Source organism: Ipomoea triloba, chromosome 8 (genome assembly GCF_003576645.1).
Source record: "Ipomoea triloba cultivar NCNSP0323 chromosome 8, ASM357664v1".
Classification (NCBI taxonomy): Eukaryota; Viridiplantae; Streptophyta; class Magnoliopsida; order Solanales; family Convolvulaceae; genus Ipomoea; species Ipomoea triloba.
This window is the reverse complement of record NC_044923.1, coordinates 8,781,996-8,807,938: the sequence shown is the minus strand read 5'-3', so window position 1 is coordinate 8,807,938 and position 25,943 is coordinate 8,781,996. Positions and strand designations below refer to the sequence as shown.

Genomic DNA, 25,943 nt, shown 5'->3' with positions numbered 1-25,943 from the left:
CTTATAATGAAATAGAATTTTCAATTAAAGTAATAGTTTTCATGGAGCCCATAGAGCCTTTGGCCCTTAATTAATTTACTGAAATATATATATATATATATATATATATATATATATATATATATATATATATATATATATATATATATATATATATAGAGGATCGTGTTCAGGTGCGAACTGGCCGCCCAGGAGAGAACTGCGAACAAATCACAGTGCGCCACGTGTCCGGAATGTAGTTGCACCTAACGTTATTACTAGGTGCATGTCATGTTATAACTAGGTGTACATAGGTGTACCCAGGTGCATAAATGTTAACAAGTTAAATTACTTGCACCTGCAAGTGAAAATAGGTGCACACGTGCTAAATTACTTGCACCTGCAAGTGAAAATAGGTGCACACGTGCAAGTAAAATGTCACCTGCAAGTGAAAATAGGTGCACACGTGCAAGTAAAATGTATTACAAGTGCAAGTAAATTATACAATGAGCATCAATACTAAGTGCACCTAATGTCATAACTAGGTGCACCTAATGCTATAACTAGGTGCACATAGGTTACACCCAGGTGCATGAATGTTAACAAAATAAATTACTTGCATAAGTACAAGTAAAATGTATTGCAGATTCAAGTAAAATGTATTACAGGTGCAAGTGAATTGTACAGTAAGCATCAATACTAAGTGCACCTAATGTTATAACTAGGTGCACTTAATGTTATAACTAGGCGCAACCTATGTTATAACTAGGTGCACCCTATTTTATAACTAGGTGCAACTAGGTTGCACCCATGTGCATGAATATTAACAAGGTAAATTACTTGCATTTGTAAGTGAAAGTATTTGCGAAAATAGGTGCATGAATATTAAGAAGGTAAATTACTTGTACTTGTAAGTGAAAATAGGTGCGAAAATATGTGCACTTGTAAGTGAAACTAGGTGCACTTTTAAGTGAAACTAGGTGCACCAAAGTTCCAGTTATTTACGAAAATGTCACCGCGTCATTTTTTAAAATTGCATCTGATTCGTTGATCTGGACACGTGGACAATTGTGGAGCATTCTCATTTCCTACCTGGGCGAGAGTTCGCACCAGAGTGCAACCCTATATATATATATATATATTAAAGATGATGATTATGTTGGCATCCATTAGCTATTTAAGGATTTATACTATGAAGAAAAACATTTTTAAAATTTTCTACTTTTGGGTGCTTATTATTGCAAATTTTACTATAATAAGAAACAATACACGTTTTAGTTTTCAAGAGTCTTTACTATAATATATATATTCCTTTTAGGGTTTCAGATGAACGCTTCTCTCTCTCTCTGTCACATACCTTGAATTCTTCCTCAATCCTTCCAGATCTGAGAAAACCAATAAAAAAGGTTGTGCCTGGTTTTCCTCTTTTGGTAGCCAAAATTAAACATCAATTAATTCTATTTTTGGAAACTTTTCTGTAGCTTTTATTTTAAATTTTTTTTTTTTGGGGGTTTTCTTGATCTGAACTAAACCCAGGTGTTTTGGCTGTTTTATTTCTTGCAGATTGGATTGAGACCATTTATAGCTACGAACCCTCGAATTCTTTTCTGGGTTTTCGATTTTCTTGAGCTCAAACGGTGTGGAAAAAAAATGGTGAGAGGAAAAACTCAGATGAAGAGGATAGAAAATGCTGCGAGTAGGCAGGTGACTTTTTCTAAAAGGAGGAGTGGGCTTCTCAAGAAGGCCTTTGAGCTTTCAGTTCTCTGTGATGCTGAAGTTACACTCATCATTTTCTCCCAAAATGGAAAGCTCTCTGAGTTCTCAAGCTCCAAGTAATCTCTCTCTCTCTCTCTCTCTATAAGAATATGATTTCTAGCTCTCAGTATATATGAATGATATGATCGGTAAAATATCTATTTTTCACTAAACTCTTGATAGTTCAGCCCCCAAACCCCAATTCGTGGTGATTTAATTTGGGGGGTGGGAAGCTCACGTACGTACAAGTGATAGGATCAGTATCAGACATTATCTATTCTTTTGATGATGTTGAGTTTGAAAAGTCAGGTCGTTGTTTACGTGCAAAACCTACTCATAGTACATATACGTAGTTACGTACTACAACCCACTTGGCCAAATGGCCAGTTCATGAATGATGACTAAGTAACAGAAGGTGGACCTCAACTTCTGCTAATTATATTAATTAAACCATTATTTATTGGAAAATGCCAGTTTCCAATGGAGTATTAAAGAGTTAATACCATATGAGGTCCTTCGAGTGTAGTTGTTTTGTCACGTTTAGTAAATTTTTAAATTGACCGTCCTTCAACTTTCAAATCGTTACCATCCGTAGTCAAGGTTAACCACTCATGATCTTTTAATTTTTAAAATTTAACCAGTCGTGGTCCTCCTAAGCTAGAAATTTATGTAACAATTTTGTTGAGAAAAAGGGGATCATGACATCAAGAATATAAAATGAAAAGAGGAATGGAGAACTTATGTGGATTGATTGAGAGCTTACGTCCACGGGAGTGAAGGAGAATTTTATTAATTGCGATGATATATAAAATATCTAGGGCTACAAGCTAAGCATTATATTTATGGACAATCCTAATGCATGGTACATTTACAAAATTACCCGTGTATCATACAGCAGGGGCACTACCCCTGCACATATGCTTTGCTTTGTTGCGCTACAATCCATTCGGTTCCACTATGCTCCAATATCTATCATCTTTTATTAACATATGAGACATACACAATAATTTAAATATCCATCTTACGCAAATATATATGCCCCTTAGAAAATAAACTCGAAGTCTCTAACACACCTCTAGATTGGGGTAGCCATGCTCATCTAACAGCTACAAACACCCCACAAATTCAAACAATGATTGAACTTGTCAATAGTCACTATCTTTGTCAACATGTCAGTTGCATTCTCACTAGTATGAATTTTCTGCAACAATATCTCTCAATAATTAACTAACTCTCTAATCTCATGGAACCTCACATTTATATCGAACTTTGACTATTACAAAGCAGTTGAACTCCACCTTACTTAATACCCAACTCCTTGACCAAACCTGAAACCCATAGGACCTATTTAGCAGCTTTAGTCACAACCATGTACTCTATTTTAGTTGTAGGCAATGCTACAATTGATTGGATCAATGGTCTCCAACATATAGGTTCTTCTCCTAGTAAAGACATACCCAGTTGTAGACCTTTTGTTATCCAAATCACCAACATATATAGTCCAAATTTACATACCCTACGACCAAAGACTCACTTCGCTAATTGCCAAAGAAAATACCTTGCTTCATAAAACTCCTCAAATAATAGAGAATCCACTTGACTTTCTCCAAATGTTGCCTCCTTGGTTTAGACATAAAAATGCTAACTTGACTATAACATGAGCCAAATCAGGATGAGTACAAACCATAACATACATCAAACAACAAGCTGCATTAGCATAAGGAACATTTGTCATATCTCCAATCTCACTAATTATCTTCGGGCATTGATCTAATGAGAGCTTAAAATGATTTGGCAATGGAGTTTTCACTGGTTAGACTTGCTCATTCCAAACTTGTTTAAGTCTTTCTCAACATAACTCTGTTGAGTAAGCCACAACTTCCTAGAACCTCTATCCCTTTGAACCTCCATCCCACAAATTTTCTTTGTAGCACCTAAGTCTTTCATCATGTCAAATTCATAACTCAACAAACCTTTCAACGCAGTGATATCATTCATATTTTATCAACTATCGATATATCATCCAAATACAATAATAGAAAACAAATAAACCGTTATCAAGGCTATTAACATAGACCAATAAGCACACACACATCGTGTCTAGCCAATCTTGATCATATAAGAATCAAATTGCTTTTACCACTATCTTGAAACTTATTTCAGCCCATACAATGATATCTTAAGTAGTTTGTAAACCAAATGCTCACCTCTAGGTTTAACAAACCCTTCCGGTTGCTTCATGCAAATACACTTATCTAGATAACCACACAAAAAAAAAACCAGTATTTACATCCATCTACTCGAAGTGCAAATCCTAAATAGCTGCCAAAACAAGTACTGCCCTTATTGAAGTATGTCTAACTGCAAGGGAAAAAAACCTATCATAATCTATTTCCTTTTCTTCTGAAAACTCCTTCGCAACTAATCAAGCTTTAAAATTTCGCCCTTTTTTTTTCTAATATTGGTAGCTTCTTCTTGTAGACCCATTTGCATCCAATAACATTCTTGCCCTTAAGAAGCTGGACTAGCTCACATGTATGATTCTGGTGCAAACACTTCATCTCCTCAACCATACATACCATCTATTTATCTTTTTTCTGGCTAGAAATAGCTTCTTGAAAGGTAACTGGATCATTATTGCTAACAAGAAGTGCAAAAGAGACTATGTTCCCAAAACCATACCTACTAAGAGGTTTAAAATTGGTGCTTCTTGATTTTTCATTGGCTAAATTGTAATCTTCTAAGTCTACTCCATTAGGACTACTTGTAGATGTTGAATTTAAAACCTCATGGTTTTTCATATGTAGAGGAAGTTTCTCCCTCTCAGATGTAGGTTGCTTCTATGGCCTTTTAGGTAATGGAAATTGGTTTATATCCACCTCTATTGCAGCTAGCCCACAACCACTGATGAACATATCCTCTTGGTTCTACTATAACATGTATTGCGCATCAAACAATGTATTCTTACTGATCACCACTGTCTTTGCTACATGATCTCAGAACTTGTAACCTTTCACACCTTTCTTGTAGCCCAGAAAGATGCACTTCTTGGACTTTGGATCAAGTTTTGGTCTCTCATCACATTGTATATGCACATCAGTAGAACAACAAAAAATACGTAAGTGATCAAAACTGACTGGATTACCTGTTTAAACTACTTTTGTGACCTTGTTACCCAAAGATTTTTGTAGTGACCTATTGATAAAATAACATGCTATATTTACCGCTTATGCCCAAAAGCTCTTGGGGAGTCCTACATTCAATCTCCTACAACCTGTTCGTTCAGTAATAATCATGTTCAACCTTTATGCAACACCATTTTGTTTTGGTGTCTTGCGCACTGTAAAGTGTCTCTAAATCCTTTATCCTCACAAGATTTTTGAAACTCAGTTTATGTGTATTCGATACCATTGTTAGATTTTTTTTTTCTATCAGTTTGAGTCTCCACTTCAGCTTTTTACAACTTGAACTTTACAAAGACTTCATATTTTTGTTTCAAGAAATACACCCAAACCTTCGTAGAAAGATCATCAGCAAAACTAACATAATTACGAGAGCCACCCATAGATACCTCCTTGGTAGGTCCCCACACATCATAATGCACATAATCAAGAATTTCCTTAGTTTTTTGCTTCCTAGTAGACAAAATGGTAGTTTATTTCCAAGTAAACAGAACTTATAACACTCCAACTTGTAGCACTGAACAACGTTTTACATATTCCTCTTATGAAGTTCATACATACCACGTTCACTAAGATGCCCAAGACGCAAATGCCCCAACTTGGTACTATCACCATCAAACTCAATAGAATTAACTCCACCTATAACTGTACTCTCTAACAATTTATAAATATTCTTTGTTTTCTTATTGCCTTTCATTACAATCAACGCACCCTTACACATTTGAATTGGTTTCCCTATTATCTTTAGCTTTATGAATAAAACCATTTTCTTCATGCAAAATGCCAAGAGAAATCAGATTCACTGTCAACCCATTTATGTGTCTAACATCACATAATGTCCTAACAACACCATCATATAATCAAATTTTGATTTCACCAATTCTAACAATACTATGACACCTTTCATCACCCAAAAAAATAACCAAGGTTTCCTGACTTGTATGTGGCAAACCACTCCTTGTTAGATGATATGTGATAAGAGCAACCAGGATCAAGAATTCAAGCATTTGACAATTGCTTTGGTGTCACTAGGGCTAGAGTAATTTTCATTCCCTCTTTCTCAAATGAATATCAATTTTTTGAGTTCATTAAATTGCTCCCTCCTATCATAAAGCCATCCACCCAATACTTGTCTATTTATTCTCACCTATCCAGTGTCATTAAGCAATGCAATCTTATCAATAACCACAACTCCTCGAATAACATACCACTAACAACATCAACGTATGCAATGTTGATTTCAATAATCATACCATACACTTTACCATTCACATGACACTTTAGAGTGGAAAATGTTTTGGTCTCCATCTTAACGCTACCCAAATTATAGTCTTCATCCTCTTGACCTCCATGCTCCTACATATCTCATAATATCAACCACATCGAGATTTACATTCCAATTTCATCTGAATCTTCTCAATATTCACTCTTCTATTGTCAGTCTCATTTCCACACCCTCTAAAAAGAACGCATTCAGCCAAGCCCTCTTACCCATGGGAACTCTAGGCCTCTCCCTCCTCAAGGTAGCTATTGCTTCAACTATGTTTGTAACTTACCCCTCCAAGATAATCCTTCTTATTAATATCAAACTATACAACTACAAGTCTCAACAAACCAATTTGGAAATAACAAAATAATCAAGTTTGGAATGAATTTTAGAAAGATAAGTAAGAAACAAATATGGATAATGGACTTGCAATTGGAAGAATATAATTTCACTAGTTGATACAATTTTTTAATTTCAACACTTAAATTAATTTTAAGATTTTAGATTTTGGTTGAACACTTTTATCAAACACTTTGAATACAATGCAAGTATTTTGAGAATTTGTCCAATGAATTTCTAGAGATAGATGTACCCTAAAAATGGATTTCAAGCAATCACAATAGGATAATATTTCAATGCTTGAATTTATTTTTTTTATAAATAGTTTTGTATTCTTTTACTTAAATTTTTTTTTAGCTTTTCTTGAAGGCAACAAATAGGTATGGTAGAAATTAAAGGAATAGAAGTAGTAGGCATAAGATTTCATTGAGAAACAAAGATACAAGGAAGAAAAACAAGTAATTCTAGAGAAAACAAAAGAAAGAAAAATAAGCAAATGAGCCTTACTTCTGAACCTATGAGACTTATCATAGCAACTTGGAAGGGGTAGAATCTAACACTCCACAAGAGGAAAAATGTTGATAAGTGAAAGGAATCCACAAGGTTTTATTGAAATACTTACTTCAAAGAAGAATAACCATTTAGGCTTTCTTGGATTTAATTTCAAAAGTATAAAATAATTTCTTATAAAAGTAGGTGGGAGTATTTGATGTAGATTTAGAGGTGATGGTGAAAACGGGTGTAGATGTCGAACCACGAGGATTGAGTTTATGGCACGTAGAAAGTCGTTATCTAAACTCTAGGCACCAAGGTCTTGGAATCCATAAGGTTCCAATCAAATCATTTTAGGCTTGAAGATTTAACAACTAAAGTATTTTTTGGTAATTTTGGATTATAGGGTAAACAAGATTAAACTAGGATAAAATTCAATTGGGAAAGATGAGTTAAATTATGTGTATTTGTCTACTGATGCATTTGACACTAAAATTGGGGGAGGAACATTAACCCTAGGTTCTTGAGGCAAGCACTAAGGAATCCAAGTTTCCACAAGGATTAGAACAAAGGTTGCCCCATTTCCATGGTGTATCAACCTAAATTCTTTAAGAACAAAAGCTTTGTAAGCCCCAATCTACCCCTATTTTCATAGAAGAGAAATTGGGTTTGAGATTGGGAAGGCTCAAGTCTTCCATCCAATTCCCATTGCGATGGAAGACTTTCCAAAGACAAACAACAATCATTGCGCAATAATTATTGAAAGATAGAATTAAAACCCAACTCAAACTCAAGAACCCTAAATGGGTGTTCATCCCCTTTATGCAATAATCACATAAATAGCATCAATAGAAGCAATAAACACCAAATCTAACCCATAAAAAGGACTACTCACTCATATCTAAGGTAAACATAGCAATATTAAGCAAAGAAATCATAAAAGTGCAATAAGAGTAAATAAGAGATGAAGAAGAGGAAAAGAGAGTTTTATTATTAAATGGTGGAGAAGAGTTGTTGTGATCTACTCCATATCCTTGAAATCAATGCTACCAAGTGTTTCTAAGTGTAGATCTAAGCTAATCTAAGCTAATAAGGCTCTGTTTGGCAAAGCTTATTTAGGAGCTTATAGCTTATTTTAAGCTACTAATAAGCTATAAGCTCTGTTTGGTAATGTTCTCAAAATAAGCTAGTAGCTTAAAATAAGAGCTTATTTTGAAACGCTACTTGGGGTAGCTTTTCAAAATAAGCTAGTAGCTTTTTAACTTTTTTCCATCTTTATCCTTATTATTTTAAATAAATGACATTCTTTATCCCTCTCAATTAAAACCCTTTTGACATTTTCTTTTCATTATCTTTGGCTGTAATTTCAGTTTGATATTTATGTTTGAACATTAATTTTTGTATGAACTAATCTTATGAATTATAAATATTTTTTTTTACTTTATATATTTTCAAATATATATATGTTCTTACTTTATATTTTATTTAAATATATTGATTTCATTATTTTATATTTTAATATATAAACAAACCTATTTAAATTTAAAGTTATTTAAACTGTATGAATATGTCATTTTTAGTCTTTTTACATTTATCAGCTTATCAAAAAGCTAATTTTACCAAACACTTTAAGCATAACAGCTCTTCAGATTTCAGCTTCGAGCTTATAACTTTTCAGTTTTCAGCTACTTTTCAGCTTTCAGCTACCTTTTCAGCTAGGTTTGCCAAACATAGCTTAAATGCTAAAGAAATGAAGAAAAGTAGTTCTAAGCTAGCAAGGGGTTCGAACTTGGGCACAAAATGCAGAAAAACAGCTTTTATACTGTACAGGGATCGCGACATCCGGCCTAGCAAACTACCATTTGCTAGGCCGTATGGCTGGTCGAAATCTACAGCGGGGCATGCGGCCGCACATCTGGCCGTTTGCTAGGCCGCATGTGCTCAATTTTCTAGCTTTTCTCCCGCTTCGTGTTCCGCTGCTCCGATCCTCTTTGAGTGAAATCTAGGCCTCCGGGGTATTGACTCGTTGTGACCTATTTTATCTAGAAACATCAAACCACACAAACAAATCATAGATTCCACTCAAACTAAAGCACTTTGTTAGAAAAATTGGTTAAAATGAGGGCTAAAAAGAGGTAAGGAATTAGGTGCACCAGTATTTATAGCCCCATCAAGGTACAAGTCATACATAGCACAATGCATATGTAGCTAAAGCACAAAAATAATAAAACAAATTTGAACCAAACACATAATTATCTAATATGTATTGGAGGATCGTAGATGTTGAAGGAAAGAAGCATAGCGAAGTGGGTTGGGGGTGTGGGGACAACGGCTCCACAGTATAGTACATGGGTAATTTTGTACATGTACCATGTTTAGGGCTGCTTATAAATATGATGCTTGTAAACCTAGATGTTCAACCATCACAATTAATAAAAATAACATCTTCATTCTCGTGGACATAGACACATTGCTAAACGACATAAATCTTGTTTTTTCTACTTTTGTCATTATTTTCGATTCTTGTTCTTGTTTATCTCAAAAAATTGGTATCAGAACGTAGTTGAGATGGGCAGTTAAAGTGCAAAATTTTGAAGTATCAAAGTTCGATGCTACAGGGAATTTCATGGTATGGTAGTCCAAGGTTAAGGATTTGTTGGCGCAATAGGGTTTTTTGAAAACATTAAAGGCGGCAAAGACAGCCAATTGGGAACATTTGAAGGAACGCACTGTATGAACCATTCAGCTATGCCTCATAAATGAAGTCGTATATCATGTTCTATCCTTAGCAACCTCGAAAAAATTTGGGATAAATTGGCTGCAATATGGAGAACCGCTTGATTGTCACGCCATAGCTTTGTAGGAATAAGAACCTTGAATCCTATTTCATTCAGAATGTGATATATCCACAAGATTTCACAAGTGTCTTGTGTCATTGCTTTATACTCTGACTCTGCACTTAACCGTGAAACAACATTCTGCTTCTTACTTTTCTATGAGATCAAGTTCCCACCAAAGAAGACACAAAATCCTGTTGTAGATCTTCGATTTTCCTTAGACCCTACTTAGTCTGCCTATGCGAAGCACTCAATCCTCATATGTCCATGTTTTTTATATACAATTTCACACCTTAATTGGAGCTCCTTTCAAATAGTTGGAGAAGCTATAAATTGACTTACAACAATAACTGAGTACGCAATATCAGGACAAATTATAGTTAGGTAGTTTAGCTTGCCAACCAATCGTTTGTATCTCTCTGGATCATTAAATGGCTCTCCTTCTGTTGTTAACTATGAATTAGGGATCACCAATTTCCCTGTTTCTGTCAATAGATCAAGTACATATTTCCTTTGAGAGAAAAATATACCTTTCTTATTCATTATTACCTCGATACTTAAGAAATAAGTTAATGTCTCAAGATCTTTAGTTTAAAATTGAGTATGAAGGAACATTTTAAGAGATACAACACCAGCGGTGTCACTTCCAATGATGACAATGTCATCCACATAGACCATTAATAGAATAATACTTGCTTTAGAGCGTTTATAAAAAAAAACAAACAAAATGATCAGACTTTTCCTTCAACATACCAAACCTCTCAATTGCTTAACTGAATTTCCCAAACCAGGCACGAGGGATTTACTTAAGGCCATACAGAGATTTAAGAAGTCGACAAACCTTACTATACTCCCCCTTAGCAACAAACCCAGGTGGTTGCTCCATATAGACTTATTCTTGAAGATCACCATGTAGAAAAACATTTTTAATGTCTAGTTGATGTAATGGCCAATCAAACACAGCAGCCATAGAAATAAGCAATCTAAAAGAGGTCAATTTCACAACAGGAGAAAACATGTTAGAGTAATCAATACCATAAGTTTGTGCAACTAGACAAGCCTTCAATCAAGCCACTAACCCATCAGGGTTAACCTTCACCACAAACACCCATTTGCACCCAATGGCCTTCTTCCCTAGTGGTAAATCCACCAAGTTCCACGTACCATTGAAATCTAAAGCATTCATTTCCTCAATCATAACATTATGCCAACCAAAGTGGGCTAAGGCTTGTTTGACAGTTTTAGGTGTGGTTATGACGTCAAGAGAAGCAAGAAAAGAGCATGATGTAGGAAGTAAGTGAGTATAAGAGACAAAAGATGACACAGGATACATACATGATCTTTTACCTTTACGGATTGCAATGGGCAAGTCATCTAGATCTTTTGACAAAGAAGCCAGCTTAGGAGCAGGAACCAAAGAGGTTTCCGGGGTTAGGGTAACAGTTTCTAAAATAACAGATTGTTGCTTATAGGAATATACCTAAGTGATTGGAGGTCGTGTAGTGGGTACGTAAGTGGGAGTATTGGTCATTGTATAGATGAGAACATCATCATCATCTTCCCTCTGATTATGAGATGGTGAAGGAGATGAGAAGGGGACATCTTCATGAAAAATTACATCAATAGATACTAGATATCGTTATGTAATTGGATAGTAACACATATACCCCTTTTGGACACGTTAGTATCCCAAAAAAATACACTTTGCACCAGCCCAAAAATGCTTGGGAACTTGCATTTGGAACATGAGAGCCCAAGCAGTTTTCAATAAATGTTTGTTTTTCCTTTGGCAACCCCATTTTGAGAGGGGGTGTCAACACAGGATGATTGGTGTAAAATACCATGTTCAAGCATATAATAGGAAAAGGGATCAGAAAAGTACTCTTTATCATTATCACTTCTCAAAACACGAACAAGAATATCAAATTGTGTTTTTATCTCAAAACTAAAGCTCGAAAATGAGAAAACAATTCAAACCGACTTCTCATGAAATATAACCAAGTCATACGAGAATAGTCATCAACGAAAGTGATTTACGCTTCTTAGCTCATGTGATTGGGGGTTGCCCCCAAGTTTTGTCGTTCTCAACGGAGGTCAAATTGGAAGCATTGTTTAGTTCGTAGTCTATGGAATGCCTTGCGGCTTCCTCATTCGCCTCATCACGAACAATCAAAGAATAAAAGAATTGTTGTTGTATGTAGTTTCAAAGGAATCAAGAAAACAAGATTGAAATCAAGTGGAGAAAACTAGGAAATGAATTTTGAGTAGACATGATGCTTCATTGCGTGCCTAATGCTTAGGAAAATTGTCTAGTGTGGTTGGTTATTCCCAGGTGGTTTTGCTAGTACCTTTCACCATAGGTCTACTAAGTTCTCCCTAGCTTTGGAATGCTTTTTAGGCAACGAAGGGGCTTAGGGGAATTTTCACAAACACTTTGCCTGCACCACCTTACCTACTCATACTTTTCAAGACTAGAATAGGAAATCACAATTGAGTGGAGCTACATCAAGCCTAGCAATATCTTGCCTAGCTTTAATGCCTTAGATCATTCAAAGAGTTGGATAATCCTCAAAGAAAACAAACAAGTCATCAATAATGAACAAGAATAATTCCTCCAATCCACACAATCCAATCTCCCAATTAAGAATTTCAGAACCACACGTAGCATCATGTTACTTCATAACTCAATTCCTAATGAAAGATTACCTAATCATGATAACAAATGTAAAACGCAATTGATCTAATTGCACAATATGAAAATAACAATGGAAATCAAAATGCAAAGCAAATCAAAGGTAGAATTAGAGATTTACCAAAGCAAAGCAATAGAATTCCAAATAAATGAACTTGAAAGTAAATCTCCTTCCACAAGATTGCAAATGAAAGTAAATGTTTCTCTCTCTACAATCTAGGAAAATGAGTTCTAGCTTCTCTCTAGAATGTCTAATCTAATTTCTCAAAATGATTCACCCCTACAAAATATCTAAACTACTCCTTAAATAGCTTCCTCCTTTGCACTTGTCCTCAAACATCTCGCCATCACCTAGTCCACGCACAAGTCCACGTGCGTGGACTTTTCACTTAACCACAACATCTTCTTTCCACGCGTGGAAGTGAGGCGTGGAACTCTCTGGAAGTTTTCCACGCCACATTCCACGCGTGCCAAGAGTAGAGCTTTGCAATTGGTTAGCACATTAGAGCGTAAAACACCATAGGTTACTCACAAAAGGATATCAAATGAGCACAATTGCTCCCCTAATTTAGACCCTTAATCTAGGTATCTTTGGCACTTATCAGAAAGTAACAGAATACTGAAACCCAGATTTGGACATAACACGACAAGGACCCCAGACATCTAAATGAACTAACTCAGAAGGAGCATTTGCTCGTTTATGAAGTCTAGGACTTAAACTAACTCGATGATGTTTAGCAAACTAGCAAGACTCACAATTTAAAGAAGGCACATGATGAAATTGCAGACACATCGTTTTCAACAAAGGTAAAGAAGGGTGACCCAAGCGGTAATGAGCTTCAAAGGGAGTACCCATCCCCAAGAAGGCAACGATTTTTGGCATATGGGAATCAGTAATGTAGAGACCACCAGACTCATGTCCTTTACCAATAATTTGCTTCATCGTAAGTTCCTGAAACAAACAATGATTAGGGAAAAATGTTATAGAACAATTCAAAGCACGAGTGATTTGACTAACAGAGAGCAAATTAAAAGACTAATTGGGGAGACTTAAAACATATGACAACGGAAGGTTAGGAGTTGGATTTGTAGTACCAATATCAAGCACCCTAGAGGTGGAACCATCAGCTAAAGTGACATGAGAAATTGATAAAGAAGAATGAAAAATAGACCATAGGCTAGAGTTACCTATCATATGATTTGTGCCTCCTGGATCAATAACCCATTTGAAATTATTCTTAGCCATAACACCTAATAACAAGGTATCAACACGCCAGCAAGCTAATAACAACAAAGAAATAAAAAATCTAGTCACAACCCAACAATTAGAAACTATATAAACCAAAATAACATAGAAAGATGTTAGTGGAACCTCCAATGGCAAAACTAATCCCAGAACGATGATGTAGATGATAGGGCGACGCTGGGAAAGGAAGTCGGAGCTGATTCCGGCGATGGAGAATGGCGCACACGCCGGCGTTTGAGAAAGTCGGAGAGAGAAATGGCTGCGCGAGTGGGACACACGTAGGGCAGAACAACCCCAAACTTGGCAGACCGGTCGATATCGGCAACGGACGACTCCTCTTGTGCAGGCGGTGAGAACAAACTGCAGGCAATACTCCCAACCCAAACTTCTGTTGTAGGCTCAAAAGAAGAAGAAGAAGAAGAAGAAAATAAAATCTCCGATACCATGTTAACAGAAGAACTCTATATTTTTCATATTTTTCAAACTAAATAATATACACATTTATACAATAAACTATATATTAACTAAGGTAAGGATAGGAACCCAATCTATAAGAATATACACATTAATCCATAATATCTTGTTAAATATATTCCTACCATTTATAATGTCTAACAATTATAATTGTTGTGTCTATGTTAAGAGCCTTGATAATGGTTCTTTTATTTTTCTTTTGTTACTGTATGTGAATGATATGTTGATTGATGCTATGAGTATGAATGATGTTATTCAATTGAAAGCTGAGTTAGGAATTCGATATGAAAGACTTTGGTGTTGCACATAAAATTCTTGGCATGGAAATTCACAGAGATAGAGGTGTAAGGAAATTGTAACTAACTCAACAGAGTTATATTGAGAAAGTCCTTGACAGATTTGGGATGAGTCAGTATAAATCAGTTACTATTACTTTGACTAATCATTTTTAGCTCTCCCTAGACATTTAGCGAGATTGAATATATGACAAAGGTTCCTTATGTAGTGCAGTTGGCTACTTAATGTATGCGATGGTTTGTACATGACTTGATTTGGTTCATGATGTTAGCCATGTTATTAAGTTCATGTCTAAACTTGGGAAGTAGCATTGAGAGGTAGTTAAGTGGATTCTCCAGTACTTGAGAGGCACTAAGTGGCATGGTATTGTATTTGTGAATTAGCACAGTGAGCCTTTAGTTGTGGATATATGGATTCATATTATGTTGGTGATATGGATAACATGCTTTCTACAACGAGGTATATCTTTACTCTTGGTGTTAGTCCTATTTGTTGGAGGCCATTAGTTCAGTCTATTATAGCTTTGTTTACAACTAAAACATAATACATGGTTGTGACTATGGAAATTAAAGAGGTTTTATGGCCTTCAGGTTTGATGATGGAATTGGCTTTCTTTCAGGTTTGATTAAGGTGAAGTTTAGTTACATTGTGACAGCTAGTCTTTTTGGCTAAAAATGAAGTATATCATGTCAAAACTAAGCATAATGATGTGAGGTTTCATAAGGTTAGAGAGTTAGATGCTTTTGGTTAAATATTGTTGAAGAAAATTCATACTAGTGAGAATGTTGCAGACATGTTGACAAATGCAGTCACTACTAACTAGTTCAAACATTGTTTAGACTTGTTGGATGTTTCTAGATGCTAGATGAGCATGGTTACCCTGACCCATGGGTATATGCTATATCAGTTTTTTCTCCTAAGGTGTCATATCGGCTAAGGTGGAAATTTGTTGTGTATGTATCATATGTATTGGAAGATGATAGCTGTTGGACGAAACAGAGCAGAGCGGAGTGACCAGAGCGCAACAAAGTTCATAATGTAGAATGGATGGGGTGTGAGGGCAGCGCCCTAGTAATAGGGACACATAGCTAATTTTGTACATGTACCTTGTTTAGGGTTGCTTATACATTGGATGTTCTACCATCACAATTAATAAAAAGACCAGTTTCGCCCCCATTGATATATGCACATTGCCGAACCACGTAAATCTTGTCTTCTTGTCTTCTTTACTTTCTGCAATTATTTTTGATTCTTCTTCTCACTTATCTCAACAGAAGACATACGTAAGAAGAGACACGTGTTAATTGGTTAAGTGGCAGGATTACCCAGTCCCATTGAGTGCCTTTTGTGCCCTAGGCGTTGCACTACCTCATGCTTGCTAGATTATCAATGAGAATGCTAATTCCTTTTCAGAAGTTCATCATGTGAGGAAAAGCAAGGAACTTTCTTTTCTCGTTTTGGCCTCAAAATGTTTATTATTTCTTCAATCCAATCATCTTCTCTTGCATAAATACTAAAAATAATGTGAGTATAACATAATATCAATCTAAATTAATAACTTTAAGCTAATAAAATGTATGATAAAAGAATATGCACAATGAACTCAAATATTGGCATTATAAGTTATACAAGTTTAGATTTGGCTGAAATATATTGAATAAAATAACCCCTACAAGAAAATAGCTATTTACCAATGATCAAAATCATTGGTATAATAGTAAGAGGAAGAAATGATGCTTTCTCTACCATTGCTGGAAATTTGAACATTTAGACCTTTTTGAAATAGTACAAATATCCTAAGAGAGGAGAGGTGAATTAGAAGGACATTATGTTTTACACAAAAACTTGTGTAAAAGAATCTCATGTGAGATGTGTCTCAAGTATTTAATATTTTTCTATGTGTAATCAAGTATTACATTTTCAATGAAAAGTATTACTTTAAAAAAAACGTAATACTTTTTTCTTGAAAATCATTACTGGAAATGTAATAATTGTTGGCATATGAGAAGTATTTTGTTTTCGTTAAAACTCATTACATTTTGAGATCCGTCTCACATGAGACAGTCTTACACATGACCAATTATAAGTTTTATAGTTGAATTATTACAAGTGCTATCTAAGTTACCAAATTACCATTGATGATAAAAACCTAGGATTTTAGAGTGTTTTAAACACATACATTCTAAGGACTCATTCCTTGAGATTTCACAATAAACAAACTTCAACCCACTTCACTAAGTTGGCAATAAAACAAACCTTAAATAACCCTCATTGATGAGGTTGCACACCTATCTATAATGCACATACGTTAAACCACACTAAAAGATCGAATCCAATCAATTACCTAGTCTAACTCATAGTCTTATAAACCCATATGGTCTCTCTTATTTTATCAATGTGGGACTCTTAAGAATATTAATCAAAAGTAAACTCAAAGGTTCAATTTATTAAGAACTTGAAAGTTAGAAGGATGGATAAGAGAAAGCTTTCAAGGAATTTAATGAAACTTTAAAAGTTTGTTAAACCTTAAAAATTAGGCTTCAAAGAGTAAAGGAAAAATATTGAAGATGCTAAAACTTTTAAACAATATATGGTTAATATTCAAGGTTCTTAGCTAGACCATGATTGCTCCAAGTGTGTCTTTATATATAAATCAAAAGAAAGATAATATATGAAGCCAACAAAAGCTCTAAGTGTGCCTTTATATATATATATATATATATATATACACACACACTATGCTTTCTTGGTTTAAAAGAATTAGTTTAATAAGAAGTCACATGCATAGATTTTTCAACTACAACAACTATTTTCTTATATGCTTTATATACTTTACTCTTAGTTGAATAACTATGAAATATGTTTCATTTGACTTACCATCAAACTTACCCAAGTTGTATTTAGTGTCAAGGTTATAACATTTCTATTCCAAGACTTTGAAGTATAAGATATTGTGTAAAAGAGTACTCATTATATTACGTCAAATTAAAGTACAATTAGAATAACACATGCATGCGCGCACACAAACACACGAATAACTCAAAATCAAAGTGAGCTTGGTCCATTAGAGTTAGGGTACCATTCAAGACTAACACTCCCTCTCAAATTGGAATATAGATGTTAATCACGTTACATTCAACATGTAACAAATGTAATCAACTATACATCTTTTGAGCCCTTTAATGATTAAATCTACCAAATGATCTACAATTTGCACATGTGTTGAAATTAATCTCAATTGAATATTTTAATTTGTGAAATGAAAATCTAGCTCAATATGCTTTGTCCATTAATAAAACACAATCGTTGGCAATATTAGTGGTTAGTTGATTTTCACACATAATATCAATGATTTCTGTGTGTTAATATCAATCTCCTTCAAATAAGTTGTGTATCCATACAAGTTTACGTGTGCTTTGAACTATAGCATGATACTTAGACTTTATGGTAAGTCATCTAACCATATCTTTTATTTCTTGATTTTCCACAAAACCAAGTTTCCTCTCACAAACACACAATACCTAATAATATATTTGTTGTTACTTACAGAAAAGGGTTCAAAATCTATGCATGTCTTGATGAACATGTATTATTTCATTTCTTGGTGCATTTTACGTATTTAACTATAGGAGCCTTTATAAATTGACATGCTATATATGCTAACATGAAATACAATGTCTGGTTGAGTGATCGTGAGGTAGTTGAGTCTTCGAACAAGTTTTTCATAATGTTTTGGCTCCATATGTAGCTCCCACTATCTTATGATCAAATTGATATTTTGATCTAAAGAAGTTCTCATGCCTTCGAGTCAAAGAAGCTAATATCCTTTAACAAGTCGAACTCATACTTCCTTTGTGAGAGAAATATGTGCTTCCTAAAACAAGCATATTCAATCTCCAAGAAGTATTTCAATGAGCCAAGATCTATAGTGTGGAACTTCATTTAAAGGAATTAAGGTTTTGAGAATCTTGATTCATTTAGCATTATTAGTTGTGATCACAATATCATCTACGTACAATATTAAAAGAATGCAACCATCATTTATGTGCCTAAAAAAATATAGTATGATGGCAAGCACACTTTTGCAAGCCTAACTCATATTGCATTACTAAATTGTCCATACCATGCTTAGGGTGGTTGTTTAAGCTATATAGAGATTTCTGTAATTGACATACCTTCCAAGATTCTCCCTAAGTAATAAACCTAGGTACGTGGTTGTTCCATAGACACTACATTAGCTAAATCACCATGCAAGAATGCATTCTTAACATCTGATCGATCTATTTGATGTAAAGGCTATTGATTATTAGTAGTTAAGGATATAAAGATGTTAAAAAAGGTAAGCTTAGTTATAGGGGAGTAAGTGTCATTCTAATCTACACCATAATTGTGTGCATAGCTTTTTGCCTCTAATCATGCCTTTAATCTAGCCACAATAGATTAGAATTTAGCACATACACCCATTTACACCCAATGACTTACCAAAAGGAAGGTAAGCCAAATCCAGTGTCCCATTAGTATCAAGTGCCTTTATTTCTTCCTCCATAGCTGGTTTCCATCGAAGATGAGATAGAGCTTGGTGTGAACTTTTGAGTGTGGAGATAAAGTATAACTGAAAGATAAAGGCATGAGACAAAGGAGACAAATGGTGATGTAAGATAAACGGGCAAATGGGGTGAACAAAACTATGAGTGCCTTTTCATAGAGCAAGAGAGAGATAAATCTAAATCAACATTAGTTGATAGTGATTCTGGTAAAGGATCGGAGGAGGAACAATTGGCCCATCTATAGGGAGACTAACCTCTTTTGATTAGTGAGGATAAACATATATGATAATACAAGTAGGTATATTTGCAAAATTGGACTCAATTGACACTATACGATGGGGTGACCTTGGTACTACCCTTACTCGAAATTGATGCTTTAGATCCATTAGTTAAGGTAACAATACTATCCAATTAGATGGAGTAATAAGTATATATGATACTTGAATTTCCTATTATATAAGTACTAGCACCTGAATCAATAACCCATTGTCGAGAAGTAGATGAAGACAAAAAAGATGATGAAGGTTATAATTAACCATTGCTTGTTCTTCATTAGTCGAGATCATTGTATAAGTGTTTGATTGTTAGATAGTATGAACAAACTTTAAGCCATCTTACTTATACAGTTTGATGCATTGATTTAATTTTTAGGATAACTTTTTTTGAAACATTTTTAAAATAACTTGATTCTCAACAATTAAAACACTCTATCCACTACGAATACCTCAAGCTCTATTAAACCAGCCTTGACCCACGCTCTAACACAGTTTGATTCAACACATTATCTTATGGAGTACAACTTCTCTCAACATTCAAAGCCATAGTCATCACATTGGATTAAGACCACACCTTAATATACAAAACCAACACATATTCTTTATCTAAACTAGAAATCTATCTAGCTAAATGTAAATAGTTGGTCCATCTACTTTTTCATCATTTGTGATAGGGGGTATGGCTATAGTTTAGAGCTTGAATATAAAGGTTTTTTAAGGGGTTAGCCTTGTTCTCAAACAAATATCCCTAGAGGTGTAGCTTCTCCATCCTTATCCCTTGGCCTGGCCTCTGTTTTCTTTCCCATATATATGTTCTTTTTTTCTTCAAGGAACTTCTGAGCTTCAATGCCTTTTTGTGCATTAAAACCACGAATGGTGTGTCTGGTTCGAACACGGAAATCGGAATTGGAATGGAAATCAAATATTTGGTAATTGAATATGTTTTGGTGAAACTATTTTGCGTGTTTGTTAGTAATAAGGTGGAATTGAAATAACTACCAATATTGATGTTTGGTTAGGTATGACTCTATAATCGGATTAAAGGTTTTAAAAATACAAACTAAAATCAAAAGATCAAGACTATTGATCTTAAGAGTGACGAGGAAGCGACGAAATGAGGAGACGATGAAAAGAGGAGGGATAAGGTTTTTGCTGGCTATAGGGGATTCACAGGTATGCATTCAGATGCTTTTTCTCAGATGAATAATGCACATTTTGCTGGCTACAGATGAATATATGCATTCTTGTACCTTTCAACTGGTAAATATATAAACTGAATTACTGGTTGATCTCTAATCTATATATTAATATATTACTATGAACTTTGAAAATAAGTACTTGCTCAATTATTTTCAACTACTCATTTTAATCCTAGTACTTTTTGTCATTGCAACGTGGCCCAAACTTTTCAAATAAGTTGCAATTTTACTTAGCATGTGTATTTAGTATTTTAACCTGTATTACAAGGAATTTACAACATTTGCTAGTATAAGTAACTCAACTGGTCACATAGGTGAAATTTGTCATCTCAAAATGAGGGAGTTCCTTATTATGTGCAGTGAATATAAATTTAGCCTATGTTGAACAATTGAGTCACTATGATATAAGCCTTCATAATGAAGAGGGGTTAAAAAAATGAAACATAAAAAATTACTAAAATACCCATGGATGAAGAAAAACTCTATTAGTGAATATAAATTTAGCCTATGTTGAACAATTGAGTCACTATGATATAAACCTTCATAATGAAGAGGGGTTAAAAAATAAAACATAAAAAATTACTAAAATACTCATGGATGCATGAATAAAAATCCTAATAGAGTTCAACAGTTACATTGCAAAAGAGACTAAAATTGCACCTTATTTGAAAAGGAAAACACATTTTCCTGATTTCCTGTTGAAAATAATGTCAATGCCCTTGCAATGCAAGATACGTATGGGTTGTTTAATTTGATTCAAATGAGTTTGGGATAATTGAGTGGACTGTATTATATTGTTTGTCTTGTGCTCTGTTTTTAATTAGAGAATAGTGAGAGGAGATGGGATTAAAGATTTGTTTCATGAAAATGAATGGGGACTACATTGGTTAAGTGGCTAAATATAGAAAATGACCTTTTTATTTATTTATTTTTCTCTTTATTTTTTATTCCATTGTTCAAAAGTAGAAGAGTAAAAAAAGATAATGGGTATTATAATTACTATAGGATTTGATTCCAATAGTAGGATAACATAAATAGACAAACAAACCTGCAATGTCAAAACTCATAGTAGGGTGCAAAAGTCTCCAACCAAACACACTCTTATGTTAATCTATGCTATTGATTGATGGGTGATAAACTTGCTTCATGATTTTCAATCTCCTTCTTAACTCTCCTTAAATTGTTTCTTGATAGGCAGAAATTGTGTATATTGTTATGATATGGAGCCCTACAAATATGGTTCCCAATAAAATCTATTTTTGCCTCTTGATGACTTAAATTCATGCTTTGAAACTATACTTTTTTTATTTTTTTGGACTATGCCTTAACTTCAAGCCAAGCTGGGTTTTAAAAGCTAGTGTTTACCTAATTTAAAGTATTTTGTTTGTATAGCTTACAAAAGAAGAGGTTGCTACATTAAGTAAGAACATCAATCTTCTTGAAGACAATAAAAGGTAATTATTTACGACGTTTTTATAGAATACTTTGTGGCACTTAACACTATAATGATTTGTCATGTTGGAGTGAAGCAGTACCCGAAGAAGCCTATTTAATTTCCGCCTATTTAATTTCTTGTATATTTGGCAAAAAAGAACTAAGCTAAACATTATTTATTAAAATTGTAGAAAGCTTTTAGGTGAAGGTTTAGATTCATGCTCTATTGATGAGCTACAAGTAATGGAAAAGCAGTTGGAAGGAGGCTTAAGCTGCATTAGGGCAAGAAAGGTATATCATAATCTCATCTCATGTACATTAAACTTCAAATTTGATGTGTCTTATGTATGACTGGATTTTAATATAGGTGATTATGAGATTAAAATATCTTATATATTATTGTTTCATGCCCAGGATTTATTATTCAAGGAGCACATAAATCAGCTTAAAGCAAAGGTAATTTCATATTCTTGTCAGTTGTCACCACCAGCAAAGTAAACAATGAATGGTAAGTTGGTAACCAAAGATTTTGGCCGTAACATAGTTAGTTATCAAGTCAATTTTGATTTGTTTGACCACTATTAGCTGTTAGACTTGATTAAATAGTTAATGGAGTGTTTGGTAAATAGTTATTGGCTAATAAATGATAGCTGATTGGGTTAGTGAGTTTGATTAGTTGATACTATTAGCTGATTGTAGGAAGATGTTTGGTAAATTAGTTATTAGTTGATAGCTAATTATATGCAAAATGACTTTCTCAAAAAGTTGCTTTGAGCAGTTCTTTGAATTTTAGCCATTTAGAGCAATAAGATGCTACAAAAAGCTAATTGACCAAACACTTATATTGGTTGTTTAACCAAGCTAAGTCAAACAACTAATAGTGTTCAAACAAGTCAAAATTGACAGATAGGCTAACTATTTTACCAAACATGGTCATTATGAGTGTTTGATTAATTAACTTTTTGTACTCCAAAATGGTAAAATTTAAAAAGCTCCTCAAAACATATCAACTTTTTGAAAAAAAATCATTTTGCATGCATGTAATTAGCTATCAACTAACAGCTAATTTACCAAATATCTTTCTACAATCAGCTAATGTTATCAACTAGGCAAGCATATTAACCCAATCAACTACCAGCTATTTACTAAACAACCCTTTATCATTCTTATTGAAGTTAAATGTCTCTGCTGCCCCAATCGTCTAATATGATTCGTCTAATATGATTAATGAGACCATTATAATGTTTAATATTATTTAATTTGTTTCACTTTACTTAGGAAAAAGTTCTATGCAAACAAAACGCTGAGTTGCGAAAATTGGTGAGATATTTTCCTTCTCTATATTGGATATTATATTTCAGCATATATACTTGCATGTTGTTTAAAATGACTTCACATGTATACTATATATTAGGCCACATGATCAAATCTTCTCCTTAGCATACAGATTTTTGCTTGCCCAAAAGTGGATAGAAAATTTTCAGTTTTTTTTTTTTTTTAATAACTGGAAATGGGTTTTCTTCTTTCAATCATTTTCATCCATATATGCTGGTCCAAAAAAAAAAAAAAAAATCTGCACAAAAACTCTTATTTATTTTACTATTGATTTTTCTTTTTATGTTAAAGTGTACATTGTAATGATGTTAAGGGTGTGTTTGGTTTACACATAGAAATTGGAATTCAAATGGGAATTAAATACTTGGTAATGGTAATGAATTTTGTGAAAGTATTTTACATATTTGGTAGTATGGTGAAATTATAATGTTTATCAATATAGATATTTGGTCGTGTATAACTCTATAATGATAATAAATGTTTTAAAAAATACAAAAATAAAAAATCAAGACAATTGATCCTAATATAATAACATCCAAAGCATCAATATGAACAAAAAAGTCAAAACAAAAATCTAAAAAACTCATCCAAACTTAAAATTAGATTACCAATAAGATGGAATGATACTCCTTTTTAATTAGGGAATAAGATTTGTAATTGAAAAGGTAATCAAATATCATAGTTGTGTTTTAAAAAATTGTCAACCAAACACTAACTATGATTTTGAGTTCCATTCAGTGTTTAGACCCATGAACCAAACACATCCTAAGATAACTTGAATTTCTATCTACTTTTCAATATATTCTTTCCAACATAGTAAGATATGTAATAAATTTTGACACATTTTCAATGTATTAACATTTAGTAATGGCTTGGAAATTTTTCGTATGCATAATCGTACATTGAAAATTTTATTGATTTTTATTTTTATTTTAACCTAGTGTTCTATCGGAAAGAATCAAATAATTAAAATAATATAAAAATTTTCGATGTACTAGAAGGTAGGGAACTTTTTAATAATTAAATAGATGGCTGGGAAAATGATTTTATTGTGTATGTGTATGTACATGTATTTTATTGTGTATGTGTATGTACATGTATAGGGGTCAAAAGGTACATTGAACATCATGATTGCATTCATTTTAAATGCGTGCACAATTTTATCATGCATGTTCATGAATCATGTTATTATTTGTGATAGAGATATATGAAATAGACACCCATGATTTCGGCTGATTTTACGAGTCATATATAATTGTGAGAAAGAAGTTTAAATGTTGCGAATTAAAGTTTTTTATTTTTTGTCTGACAAACTCATTGACTATATATATATATATATATATGAACGGGTTCCGTGCGATTGGCTACTTCGTTGTGCGGTTAAATTTGAACCATTGATCTTGCCTAAATCAACATTCAGGATTAAGAGTGATTAAAAACACGTGCAGTAGCAATTTGGTCTTTTTGCATTTAGGTCAAATTTAAGGTGCGTGATTTTCCTTCTTAAGGTGCGTGAATTTTGTGCTTAAGGTGAGTGGTTTTTGTATTGTGTGGCTTAAGGCGCATCAGGTGTTGAAAACTTAAAGTTTTAGTTGTGTGGATGGTTTTCCTTAAGGTGCGTGATTTGTGTGCTTAAGGTATGTCAATTGTTGAAACTTAAAGTGCGTTGGACTAGTGCTTTAGGTGCGTGGTTTTTCTTCTTAAGATGCGTTGTTTTCTTTCTTAAGGTGCGCGATTTGTATGCTTAAGGTGTGTCAGTTGTTGAAACTTAAGGTACGACATTTTAAAACTTTAGGTGCATGGTTTGTGTTCTTAAGGTGCTTTGTTTGTGTGCTTAAGGTGCGTCATTTTGTGTTAACCGTACAACTGCACGAGAAGATATATTTGCACCTGATCCACTCCCTATATATATATGTGTGTGTGTGTGTGTGTTTGTGTGTCCATAATCACATGCGAACTGACCTTAAGGTGCGAACCTGCAAACTTCTAAAGGATTGCACCGCATATATTATATGATTGCAGTGCACGCGGATACGAGTCGTAACGGTACAATCCTTCAAAAGTTTACATATTCGCATATATGTTAGTTTTTATCTGATTATGATTCTATATATTTGCCTTTAATGTTTAGTGACAAATTATTAAACATATTTCAGTGTGAGAAGAGCCAAGTGCCTATTTCTCTAATAAAATTAGGTGAGCCTCAGAAGCAAATAATGGAAGTAGAGACAGAACTGTACATTGGCCTGCCGTCTCAGTAGTACAACCGAGTTGAGCATCATCCTACACAACTAATCATTATAGTCTCTTGTTAATGTTTATTTTTTAGAACGAGTAATGCTATATACCCTTTATCTCTCCTATGGTCTTCCCCTGCTGATGTGACATCTGATAGGATTTCTTAATATCTAATTATGAACTAAATTTTGTTTTTTAAATTAATTATAGAGTCGTTCAAATGAACACTCAATAAATAGAAGTCACATCAGGAGGGGAAATATGAAAGGAATAAATTTAGAGGGGTAGAAAGCATTTTTATTGTTTAAAAAAATATATTCATAAAGTGTGTATCGATGATGTGCTACATCTTTTA

General features: G+C 33.8%; 1 protein-coding gene across 2 annotated transcripts; it reads left to right on the top strand.

Annotated features, from left to right (window-relative positions):
• The first annotated feature begins 1,288 nt into the window (after nucleotides 1–1,288).
• LOC116026553 (MADS-box protein SOC1-like) lies at nucleotides 1,289–25,943 on the top strand. 2 transcript variants are annotated; one of them, XM_031267872.1, is made up of 8 exons: nucleotides 1,289–1,385; nucleotides 1,543–1,811; nucleotides 20,402–20,555; nucleotides 21,974–22,035; nucleotides 22,207–22,306; nucleotides 22,430–22,471; nucleotides 23,294–23,335; nucleotides 25,507–25,943. In XM_031267872.1, exons 2-8 carry the CDS (start codon nucleotides 1,630–1,632, stop codon nucleotides 25,609–25,611), a joined length of 687 nt encoding a protein of 228 aa, XP_031123732.1. In that variant the 5' UTR covers nucleotides 1,289–1,385; nucleotides 1,543–1,629; the 3' UTR covers nucleotides 25,612–25,943. The 2 variants fall into 2 exon arrangements, with proteins under 2 accessions (XP_031123732.1, XP_031123733.1); XM_031267873.1 differs by lacking the exon at nucleotides 23,294–23,335.

Coding starts and splice junctions, on each gene's coding strand:
- LOC116026553 (XM_031267872.1), top strand. CDS start 1,630: ATGGTGAGAGGAAAAACTCAGATGAAGAGGATAGAAAATGCTGCGAGT. Junction 22,307..22,429: donor GCTGCATTAGGGCAAGAAAG/GTATATCATAAT, acceptor TTTCATGCCCAG/GATTTATTATTCAAGGAGCA. Junction 22,472..23,293: donor TAAATCAGCTTAAAGCAAAG/GTAATTTCATAT, acceptor CACTTTACTTAG/GAAAAAGTTCTATGCAAACA.